The sequence below is a fragment of the Giraffa tippelskirchi genome, chromosome X (genome assembly GCF_054371585.1).
Source record: "Giraffa tippelskirchi isolate mGirTip1 chromosome X, T2T-mGirTip1v1.2.pri, whole genome shotgun sequence".
Classification (NCBI taxonomy): Eukaryota; Metazoa; Chordata; class Mammalia; order Artiodactyla; family Giraffidae; genus Giraffa; species Giraffa tippelskirchi.
This window is the reverse complement of record NC_137289.1, coordinates 102,601,468-102,613,944: the sequence shown is the minus strand read 5'-3', so window position 1 is coordinate 102,613,944 and position 12,477 is coordinate 102,601,468. Positions and strand designations below refer to the sequence as shown.

The 12,477-nt window shown below is 39.9% G+C and overlaps 1 protein-coding gene across 20 annotated transcripts in view; it reads left to right on the top strand.

Annotated features, from left to right (window-relative positions):
* Window positions 1-11,835, top strand: part of HEPH (hephaestin) — a 118,085-nt gene extending 106,250 nt beyond the window's left edge. For 4 of the 20 annotated variants that reach the window (XM_081565531.1, XM_081565539.1, XM_081565532.1 and 1 more), the window contains 5 exons: window positions 394-619; window positions 3,011-3,150; window positions 4,458-4,620; window positions 7,915-7,959; window positions 10,917-11,835. In XM_081565531.1, the coding sequence (XP_081421657.1) occupies window positions 394-619; window positions 3,011-3,150; window positions 4,458-4,620; window positions 7,915-7,959; window positions 10,917-11,146 (804 nt within the window). In that variant the 3' untranslated portion in view covers window positions 11,147-11,835. Of the gene's footprint in view, window positions 1-393; window positions 624-3,010; window positions 3,151-4,457; window positions 4,621-7,914; window positions 7,960-10,913 lie in introns of all 20 variants that reach the window. The other 16 variants (XM_081565537.1, XM_081565530.1, XM_081565527.1 and 13 more) reach the window with 7 other exon arrangements.
* The last annotated feature ends 642 nt before the right edge of the window (window positions 11,836-12,477 follow it).

Here is a 12,477-nt window from a genome sequence, read left to right as displayed (position 1 = left end):
TAGAGAAGGCAATGTGATGATAAGTAGATTTACTTTGAGTCTTAAAAGTGGAATAGTAGTATAACATAAGATAAGGGATATGGTGGAGGAGTAGGCATTACAAAGAAGAAGAAACAACCTGAGAAAAGGCCCTGGGTTGTGAAAGTGATTGGTAGGTTTGGAGATCAATGAATATTCCAGCATAGATAAATCATAGGTGAGATAGCATATCTTACCTGTGCCCCAAGATGGTTGTGAGGATGTATTAAGATAATATAGTTGAGCCTCTTATAAATACAAGGCATTATGATAAAGAACTGAGGACACAGTGGGCTTGGATGTCAGCCTATCTCCCTGTAGAGCACTTATTGCCCAGGAACAACTCCATCTTGTTCATTCCTTCCCCATCCTCAGGACATGTACAGTGGCCTGGTGGGACCCTTGTCCATCTGCCGAAAAGGCATCCTGGAGCCCTACGGAGGACGACGTGACATGGACCGAGAATTTGCCTTGTTATTCCTGATTTTTGATGAGAACAAGTCTTGGTATCTGGAGGAGAATGTGGAAACTTATGGGTCCCAGGATCCAGGCCGTGTTAACCTACAGGATGAGACTTTCTTGGAGAGCAATAAAATGCATGGTCTGTAGAAAGGAACCTACCCCATTTCCAAAGAAATCTTTACTGGTTTCATGGAGGTATTTTTGATAGGCCCATCACAACATAAGGGAACATAATTTCTGAAAGGTTAGGAAGGTGCAATGGGGACACATTAGAAGAAATGTCTAGTACTACAGTATTATCTATAATGTGGTTCATGTTAGATCAGATGTTCGGAAAGCAAGAAGATGACTCTATAAAGTTGCTATGGTAACACAACCACATTTTAACCTGTTAGAGAATGCAAGACAGACATTTATGACCCTCAATGTACCTGGTGCACTGGCTGATTAGGGCCTCTCTACTTAAAAATTCTGAATTTATTTTCTCAATATTATCTTATTGCCTTGCCACTCTGGATCTGAGATATGTTTTCTCAGTGGATTCTAATATAGGTAAATGAAGGACAGCTTTGTATTTTAGTCTATTGTTGAAAAAATTGTTATATTACAGATGGAAGGATTGGAGAGAGAGCCTCAAAGAGCAGCATACTCGGTTATATTACATACATATAAGAACTTTTTGATGCTCAAATGGATTTTGGAGGGAAATTATGCACCCAAACGTTCCTTTGTTCTACAGATTTGTGTATCTTTAAAAAATAGAGAAAATCTCAACTAAGAGGAAGAATTTAAGTGCAGGGGAATGTAGCAGTGCAATATTTCTTTGATTTGAGAATAAATTGCATCTTTGATAGTGACTCAACTGGAACTCAAAAGTAGTATCTCATTGTCACACAGATTATAGCTATTTCCTCTCTATGGAAATATGAGTGATTCACATTGGATCTGATGATTCAGACTACAGAATGACTTTTTAGCTCCTTTCAAATCTGAGAAATAAATTGTCCAAAACCAAATGGAATGAGGATACAGATCTTGCTAGTGCAGGGATTTGGCTAATGCTCATTTCCATCTGGTGTTTAAGTGTTTATTCATCCAACTCTTCAGGTATCAGTCTACCTACCTATCAAGTATTTATTGAACACTCTCTGAGTGTGGGCATTAGAGATAAAAAAGTAATGTTGGAGCCTGAGGGCAAATAAATAAGACCCTTCCAGATTTCTGAACTAATTGAGAAAGAAACAGAGATGCTTAAGATCAAATGTGAACTTACTGAGAAAGCTAGTTGGCAAAGTGAATCTAGTTTTGCAACAAAATGGGCTTGCTAATACTCCCCCAACAATGGATATGTCCTGTTATTGACATAGAGGGACAAAAACAGTCTTCCTTCTTTACAGGGGCAAAATCTTCCCCATGATTGAATAACAAATCCATTTGCACCACTTCCTGTGGTCTGATCTAAGAGAGAGAAGATTCAGAATGGGGCTGAGTTGAGTATATTTAGTTTCTTTCTCAAATATAAAACTTGACTAGCGTAAATAGACAGGCTATAAATGTTCCTTCCATTATTTCCTCTCTTGGATGAAGAGTATAAATTATCTTCCCTCTATGAGAATATTAAAAGTGGAGACGTGTATCCTGGGTACACTCTTGACAGTGTGAATTAACACAGTGCTGAGTGGTTTATTATCTTTAGAGCATGAGATGTGCCCTGGGAAGAAGCAGATGAAGAGTCTCATGCACTAATATCATTATTAATTCCAAGAATGTGACAAGTATTTTTAACATATATTGTAGGATCAGGTGTCTGCTTGGTGTTCTGAAGAATACAAGTACAGTATTATAGTATATACATTTATTTCCTGCTTACTAAAAACCTTCAACCTATTTGGGGATATGAAATTCCACAAATTAAAAGATAGATAAATGTAGGAGGCAGTTTCTAGTGAGTTCCAAAGAGTGATACAGATAGTACTGGAGGAGTTTAGATGTGGAAGGGGATGCAGGGAATGAGGGGTACTAAGAGGAAAAAGATCAGGGAGCTATTGTTAGAAAAAGTGAAAGTATGACTGGGCTTTGAAAAGATGAGTAAAAGGAAGAATTTTTGAGAGGGAAGATCAGAAACATGAGCAAGAACACAAAGAACATGGATAAGGGGCCAAAAAAGGGGATGGTTAAGAAATTACCCTAATTGAAATAAATATGTTAGATAGTGTTGGACACATTTGGGAAAGCTTGGGACTATATTTTGAAGGACCTTTTTGGTCTAAGGAGTCATATCCTTGATCTTTTGGGCAAGGGGGGGCTATTAAGGTATTTTAAGCAGCAGAATGACATGGTCATACTAGTTATTAGAGAGACCACTCTTAGAGGACCAGTGTGGGAGATAGATTGGAGAGGGACAAATGGAATAGAAAAGAGAGAAGCTAGGAGGATACTGCTGTCATCAGAGATGATAGGGATTATCTTTATGGTAGTGGCAGTGGTAAGTCAAAATGAGATATACAAAATACTTCTTCTTCTCTTACAGCCATTAATGGAAAGCTCTATGCCAACCTCATGGGCCTTACAATGTACCAAGGAGAACGAGTGGCCTGGTACATGATGGCGATGGGACAAGATATTGACCTACACACTGTCCATTTCCATGCAGAAAGCTTTCTCTATCGGGTGAGCTGGAAAGAGGGCTGAGTCCCTCAGGGGTGATTATAGGAGTGATTTGAAAGAAGAGAAAAGCAAGAAACAAGATAATAATCAGTTAAAAGATGAAAGGTATTGTACATGGAGTATTGAGCAGAGAAATCTAGTTTGGGTTTATATCCCAAGGTCAGCCATTGTCCTCCAAGCCTTATCTTTCCCCTTTGATATAGAACAAATGAGTGGCTCATTTATGGGATAAGAAGACCGAAGGAATAAATGTTATCGGATCTCAGTCAGGGACTTGAGGCCCAGTGAGCAGTCATCCTAAGAGCAAGAAATTTAAGAGTAGTGTGTCACAATCTCTGAAAGTCCTTAATCTATTCCTGAACTTCAATTCAGGAACTACATTGGACAACATGGGGGTTTTGAAGATTTTGTCTTAGGAAAAGGAGTTAGAGTTGTAGGCATTAATGAGTGGACTTGCTGACAAAGGTCCATATAGTCAAAACTATGGTTTTTTCAGTAGTCATGTATGGATGTGAGAGTTGGACCATAAAGAAGGCTGAGCACTGAAAAAATGATGCTTTCAAGCTGTGGTACTGGGGAAAACTCTTGAGAGTCCCTTGGACAGTAAGGAGATCAAACCAGTCAATCCTTAAGGAAATCAACCCTGAATATTCATTGGAAGGACTGATGCTGAAGCTGAAACCCCAGTACTTTGGCCACCTGATTCGAAGAGCTGACTCATTGGAAAAGACCCTGATGCTGGGAAAGATTGAGGGCAGGAGGAGAGGGGAGCAACAGAGAATGAGATGGTTGGATGGCATCACCAACTAAGCAAACATGAGTTTGAACAAACTCTGGGAGATAGCGAAGGACAGGGAAGCCTGGCATGCTGAAGTCCATGGAGTCTCAAAGAGTTGGACACGACTTAGTGACTGAATAACATAAAAGACTTAGAAATGCTGACAAAGGTGGTGGCATGGAAGATTAGGCAAATTGAGTTTTATTTCTAAAGGAAATACGTGGATCTTTCCTAGGGGTCAAGGCGTAAACCTGCTAAAATGTATGGATATACTAGTTTTCAACCCCCTAAAGAGAGCTGGAATGGATTTTATTTTGGGTAGTTTGAGAAAAGTAGGAAGAAAGAGTCTCCTCTGTTGAGTCAGTTTGTATGGGTGGGTTCATAGATAAGATGGATAAGGTAGAATCTTTTAGCTGTTCTCTTGGAGTCCTATGTACCTGATGTGGATACCGAAGCCTTTTACTTTCTATAAGCTCTGAGATGATCGCTATACCCTTCACTTTTTATCTCCCACCACCAATCTCTTTTGCAGAGTGGAGAGAGCTACCGGGCAGATGTAGTGGATTTGTTTCCAGGGACCTTTGAGGTTGTGGAGATGGTGGCCAGCAACCCTGGGACATGGCTGCTTCACTGCCATGTTACTGACCATGTCCATGCTGGCATGGAGACCATCTTTACGGTCTTGTCCCAAAGAGGTAAAGCCTAACTATGCCATCTTCTAGTGCTTTATCTAGTCTATAAGAACCAAAAGATCCCAAGAAGTCTCTTGCATCTGTCTTCTTATCCCAATAAGGACCAGGTTTTAAAACAGAACCGACCCCCCCAGGTGTTCTCTCAACCTTGTTGCTCCCCTGCTCATGCCTCCTAATTTCTTTGACATCTGTTGAGCTCACATGAATTGACTCAGCCTGAAACTGACTGGGCTTTATGCATTAATGCTTAGTACAGATTTTCTTCCTTTGAACACATTTAATTTGTATATAAATTTATTATTTTAGAATTTATTAGGTACTAGCTAATTCAAGGAATCTTGTTAATGAGTTATTTTTTTTCTAAAAGAAGAAATATAATTCTAGCAGCTACCCCTTAATTGGTTTGTTTTGTGGAGACTGTCTAAGGCTGAAAAGAGATAATTAGCCTTCAATTACAACTAACCCCAGACAGATGCTACCAAGGGTGGTAAAAAGTTTTCCTTGTATTTGTTGTATGGAGAAGTAATAGCCAGGGTAGTTTCTTTACCAATCAATATTTGTTCATCACCAAGAACATAGAAGAGTAGGTTATGTTGAATTTTGTGTCTTTGGGCCATTAAAGGATTGAGTCTCACTTCTTATGCCTCTTAACCTAAATCCAATACTCATCATTATTCCCCTCCCAAGAGGCCTAGTAGAAACTCTTAGGGTCCACAGAAATTCAGAGAGTTTTTTTTTTTTTCTTGTACTTTTTAAAAATTTTTTTTAAGTCATGCTGTTTTGAAAACTGGTAATATTGAGAGGGGCTTCCCTGATAGCTCAGTTGGTAAAGAATCTGCCTACAATGCAGGAGACCCTGGCTCAATTCCTGGGTCGGGAAGATCTGCTGGAGATGGGATAGGCTACCCACTCCAGTATTCTTGGGCTTCCCTTGTGGCTCAACTGGTAAAGAATCCACCTGCAATGGGGGAGACCTGGGTTTGATTCCTGGGTTGGGAAGATCCCCTGGAGAAGGGAAAGGCTACCCACTCCAGCATTCTGGCTTGGAGAATTCCATGGACTGTATAGTCCACGGGGTCGCAAAGAGTCGGACATGACTGAGTCACTTTCACTTTCACTTCACTTAATATTGAGGTAGGTATTCTGGGATTCCTAGCCACTGGCATTCTATCAGCATGAATAGAAAGTGGAAAAATGTCTTTAGGCATTCAAATAGGACTAGCAAACCATGGTAGAAAATACAACTCTGCCATTTAACCCCAGGAAAGGAGATAAATGATTGTACATTATGATTTCCTATATCTTTGGAAATAGAGAAATGGCAACCCACTCCAGTATTCTTGCCTGGAGAATCCCAGGGACGGCGGAGCCTAGTGGGCTGCCATCTATGGGGTCGCACAGAGTCGGACACGACTGAAGCGACCTAGCAGTGGCAGCAGCAGCATATCTTGGGAAAACTTTGTTCTCCGGTAACATACTGCTAGAATGTGTCTTCTAGTTACTACTGTAGTACTACTCCCTACCTCACAGACAAACATATATAATTCTTTAGTGTGTTCTGTCAGTCCTTAGAACCAAAGTCAAGTGGTGAATTGTTGTATCATCAAGATCCTATAGATCCAAAGCAATAGATTGTCTCCACCTGTAATGGCAGGCCATCTCAAATATGGACCATTTATTAGATAAGACACTGCATCAATACATGTCATCAAGGAACTTCCATAAACAAGAATAGCTCATATCTCTTTTTGATAATGAGCCAGTCTACAAATTTTACCTATTTGCCTTTTGTTTGTTTGACAGCCTATAGTCTAATGTGATATTGTTCCAGTTACATATGAGCTAACCAGGCCAACCAGAGAGAAGAGCTGAAGACAGATAGGGAATAAAAGACTGACTGGTGGAAAAAGCTTCCTGTGGAAGAAGCAGGGGATGAAAGCCAAAGCTACAGTAAAAGATTAGAGTGGAGTAAGGTCATTTTTCTACTAAAAGGAGAGAGGAAAGGATCAAGTTTGGGTGAGATGCTTGACAAAAAGGCAGTCTATTTCTGTCTGATGGGCTGTGTTTCATCTGTAATGAAGTGAAAGACAGATGGTAGGGTAAGGGGCTTGAGAAAAGTGGGCAAAGGTTTTAAATAACAACTCTTGAAAGTGGGGGCAAAAGTTACTCTGAGTGGTGGAAGATAAGTTAATTACTGCCAAGCAGCATCGAGGACTTAAAGTTGCACCCAAAGAAACTTACTTATACTTAAAAAAAGAGAATACTTATATTTACAATTGTATGATGTTTCTCCACCAGCATTCAGGATATAAAAAAGAAAGAAAATATAGTTACTGGGGTTTCAGTAAATGATTATAAAAGTCCAGGTAAGTTAATAGTTGAAGTGATAAACAATGGAGTCTAGCCTGACCAGGAATGGAAGGAAAAACAGGATGAAGCTGGTGAGTTGGGAAAAAAATTGAACTGTCCAAGAGGTAGAGATCTTCATGAGAGGAGAAAATAACAGGTTAAATGGAGTAAGTAGCATTAGAACATAGAGTAGAAGAGCATTGTTAGACATTTGAGATGAAGCAGTCCTGCATAATTAGGCCAATGTGACCAGAGTTAGAGTATATTTGAAATTTGCTGGAGTTAAGAGGTCTAAAAATGTGAGACTTGAGTGTTAGATAGGTCAATACCCACAGTGGGAATTGAGGACAATCAAGACTGAGCCACATACCAAAGACTTCTATGAATGAAGAGAACTGCTAGGTAATAGTGAAAAGAAGTGGTTGTGTTTTTTTCTAGCCAAATAATGAGCCTCAAAAGACATGGATCTTTGCAAAAAGGAGAGGAATAATAATCCTCAAAGTAGTATTGAGAGGATGCAAAGGAAATATTGTTCTTGGAGAAGAGTTCAGCCCCATTAAAGCAAGAAGAGGAAGAAATAGTCAGAGAGATTGAATATGTAGGGATGGGTTTGACAAAGAGCAGGAGCTTCCTGAATAAAAGCTGGAAAAATGTGGCAAAAGAACAATAATGAAGATGAAGTGCCAATAAATATGTAAATATTGGTAGAGTGGTGATTTACCTTTTGGACTCCCAAGCCTATACATTTGTTCATATTTGTTATCAATGCTAAAAAATCAAATCCACATACCAATACTGACTTTGACCACAAGCTAGTTAACTCCAGTCACCTCCATTTTGCTTACTATATCACAGAGAGTTCCCTCCAATCAATGCTAACCTCCTACAACAAGCCTGTGAATAGGTAGGAAGAATAATAGGACTAACCCCTTTCTTTTTCCTCTCCAGAACACTTAAGCACTACCACTACCATCCCTGAAGAGAAAGGAAAAGGTAAGGAGAATGACATGCAGATTGGGTACTTATATATGTTGTGCATTCGGGGAAAGGTGCAGTGCCTCTAGAAAATGGGTTTCACATGACTGAACGCTGTACCACATTTCTAACAGGAAGAATCTTGAGATTTATTTAAGACTTCAGAAGCAAGAAATCTAAGTTTAAGCTTCCAGTTAAGCTTCTCTCGGCAGATTTATTCTCTCTGCCCGCCCCATGCCCAACCAATTTAGTTGAGGAAAATGTCCTCATCTCCAGTTGAAGGCTGCTATCTTATCCTCTCACCTAATGTGTGAGGGGGAAGAAAATTCAAGGTCTTGCTGAGTTGTGCATAAAGGAGCTATAGCATAGATATGAATTCCCCATAAGAACAGTGTGAAACTAAGACAAATACTATTCAATCTATGGAATACTAAATAGTTGACTTTTGGGGACCAGCCATTTCTGCACTTCAAGAAAACAGAGATTTCTGTCCTATCCAGGCTAGGTTCAAATAATTATTTTACTTTCTTCCTCATTTGTATCTAAACTGAGAAATATTCAGAAAGTTATGAAGGTCTAGATCAGATGTTAGAGATCTTCAGTTCAGTCTGGAAATTTTTCAGCTCTATTTGGAAAAGACCTGATGACCTGCCTGAGCTTCCCAGGGGACTCAGTGATAAAGAATACTCCTGCCAGTGCAGGAGATGCAGGTTCAATCCTTGGTTGAGGAAGATCCCCTGGAGAAGGAAATGGCAACCCACTCCAGCATTCTTGCCTGGAAAAACCCCATGGACAGAGCTTGGAGGGCTACAGTCTATGGCATCACAAAAGTTGGACACAACTTCTTGACTGAACAATGATCTGCCTAAGTATCTTATAAACAGTCAACCAGGGAACTAGAGTATGTTCTCCAGGGGTTATGGAATGGAAAGGTGAAGCAGAGAGAGCAGAGTGCCATACATGTATGGGTATGTATATACATATTTGCAGGCTTCCCTGGTTACTCAGACAGTAAAGAATCTGCCCGCAATGCAGGAGACCTGTGTTCAATCCCTGAGTCAGGAAGATCCCCTGGAGAAGGAAATGGCAACCCGCTCCAGTATATTTACCTAGAGAATTCCATGGACAAAGGAGCCTGGTGAGCTACAGTCCACGGGGTCACAAAGACTCAGACATGACTAAGTGTCTAACACACACACATATACATGTTTTGTATATACATTTGCACATACCAGTATGTACATACAAACATACATCTTCAAAAGCTCTTGTTTGTTTTAAAATGTTGAACAGTGGGAAAACCCCTCAAAACTGGTGGTCTACAAAAGCCCAGTATTTTCTACATGAGAAACTGAGAGATGGAAAGTGATTTTTCCAAGGTCACAAGAGGAGTAAGTAAGTGGTGGAATGTGAACTCAAGACCAGGATGTTTCCCAGCTTCTGATTAAACTCATTTTATTACATCTTCTCTCAGTTCTGTAAGAATATTGATTCATCCAATTATACATTCATCAAACACATGCTGACTGCCAGAGACACCAAAATAATAAGACATAATCACTATTTTCGAGGAGATTCAAAGTAGAATGAGACACAGCAACAATAATTGTAGTTCTGGATACTATATATTATTTTTAAAGGTGGGGAAAAATAGTAACAACTGATCAATTATTGTGCATTTGCTATCTTCCAAAAACTATGTTGAATATTTATAAATATTAACTCAAACCTCACAATAAACATTAAAATTAGGCATGGTTTTTATCCTCATTTTATAAAAGAGGAGACAGAAATCCAGAATTGAGGGTGGATTGGGTCAGTTGGCCCAAGCAAGTAAACTGCTGCTGCGGCTGCTGTGGCTGCTGCTAAGTCGCTTCAGTCGTGTCTGACTCTGTGCGACCCCATAGATGGCAGCCCACCAGACTCCCCCGTCCCTGGGATTCTCCAGTCAAGAAAACTGGAGTGGGTTGCCATTTCCTTCTCCAAGCAAGTAAACTGTTGGATTACAAATAGTACAGGTGCTTTGGGCACACAAAATAGAGGACCATTATTTTTTTCTGAGTTGTGGGGTGTGCATTTTAATATTTTAAATAAATATAACCAAAACTGAGGAACACTATTAATTGTCTAGCTGAATTGAAGAAAGCTTTGCTGTGACCAATAATGTTTAAGCTGGGGATAGAATGTTAAGGAAGAAGAAAAGCTGTTCAGGCAAATGAGCAGCATGAGAAAATCTTGAAAGCCTGAAAAAAGTCTCACCTATTCTGCAGAACAAGGAATGAGTTGTTATGCCTGAAGAGTAGCAATTAAGAGTAGGATAGGTTAGAACCTGATTGTGAGAGTTGGAATCTCTGATTTGAGTTTGAGCTTTACTCCATGGGCTAATTGGGGATCATCAAAAGTTCCTATGCCAGGAACTAAGAAAATTAGATGTTTCACCTAGAAATATCAATATGACATCAGTGTTATAATGACTCAAAGATGTGAGAGACCAGACAGAACAATGGCAGGCTCTTATCATGGCCCAATTGTCAGAGTATTGATAAGCTAGATAATTGAGTCAAATTGCTTCTCAGGAGATTCTACCTACTACTACTAGTTCTACCCTCTAGAGCCATGCAAACCAATTCTTTTTTTTTTCTTTTTGCTACATCATAAGCCTTTATATATTTTAAGAAATATGTCAAGGCCCTTCTCACTCTGAGTCCTAGTTCTTTCAATGGGGGCATTGGAGCTTCAGTGCTTCCTAAGGATTTTCTCCTATGGCATTTTGTTACGTTGATTCTCTGTAACCTCTGAGTCTATCATCATTGGCTGATCTTTTGAGGTATAAAGACAGTTCTTCTGTACTATTTGGATGAGCTTATTTCTCCTCTTTCAGAGTTGATTATAAAATATGCCTTTTAAGAGTACTCTCCAGCCCATGGTTCCCATTTTCCTCTTGTTCCCATTTTCCTCTTGTTCTATTTCAGTAGCAATTTCCAGAGACATTGGAGAAGGCAATGTGAAGATGCTGGGCATGCAGATCCCTATAAAGGATATCGAGACGCTGACTTCTGTCGTGATTGCCATGGGTATCATTCTCCTGCTCATTGCTCTGGTTCTTGGTGGTGTGGTGTGGTACCAGCATCGTCAGAGAAAGTTACGGCGCAACAGGAGGTCCATCCTGGATGACAGCTTCAAGCTTCTGTCTCTCAAGCAGTAACAGCTGGATCTTGGAACTGCACATCTGGAATATACTCTCAGCAGGCTGTGGACTTGCAGCTGACATACATTTAAAGGGTATGGGTTGTAGAAAAGGCAGAGGAAGGAATCAAACTTATCTAAGTATTTCCTCACTTATTTATTTGTATGGAAATTGTATTCTTTCTTTTTCTTTAGTTTCTTTGTTCCACTTGGGCACCTGGGGCTGAGTCCCCTAGCATCTCATATCACAAATTTCAATAGCTAGATTATATCACCCACTGACACTTGGAAGATCTGGTAATTTCTAAAAACTGAAACATTTTCTCACAAAGTAGATGCCAAGAGTAAGATTCATTAAGTCTCTACTGCTTTCCAGAACTTAGGCAAGTTTATTCTGAACTGAGGCTAAGTGAGCTGTGACAATAATCCACATCTAAAGACTAAGAACATAGCATGACAGGGAATGAGTGAGGTAGGATTTAAAGATTCAAATTGTATTTTTACTTTTCTTGAGAGTGGACTATTTTTGTTAAGTGGGTAAATGCAATATTGCTGCCAAGAGCAACTACAGTTTCTGGAGACAGAAACTCCTCAGGAAGCCAGTGTTCCAAGTTCTTGATACAGTTGCACTGAAGGGAATGTTGAGTGTCCTCTCCATGCTTTCATCAGAAGATTCTACATATTAAAGTGCTTGTTATAACACTGTAAGAGTGAACTTGTTGATTTTGATTGTCTCTGCGGTTTCTTGAAGGTTGTGACTGCTGCTGAAAGAGAGAGCACTCGGTGAGACCGGTGGAGGTGGTTAGGGGTAGGAATAGAATGGGCCTGCCTATCCTTTGTGGATGCTTCAAGTTTGTGTTTGGGAAGTGAAGAAGCTGTCCCAGAGGAGACCTCGAAATCCATAAGTGCAAAAAATATCCTGGATACTAAGAAATGTTGCCAGAGGGAAATAGAGGGCTGAAACTAGGTTCAAACCTTTACACTGGGCAAGGAGAGGATGGCACAGATCTAGTGAGCTCTTTTGGTTGTTGGGGGTATGAGACATCTACTTGCAATTTGGGGGGCCTCTTTATAGGATAGAGTCCTTCCTCTGCTAATTTAAAGCAATATTCCTTTGTCACAAGTTCAAGCCTCTCTAAAACGTTCGTCAGAGAACACAGAAAAGAGAGTAGGGATGGGATAACTGGCCCATTCTTACTATAGTGTCCATTGCATTGTTTTACATGGAAAATAGAGAATGGAAGAGGCATCAGGACAGTGAAAGCAATAACTGAAATGCATAGTGCTTTATATTTTACAAAACATCTAATACCTAATTGCATTTGACTTTCATTAGTTCTATCAGGGCGA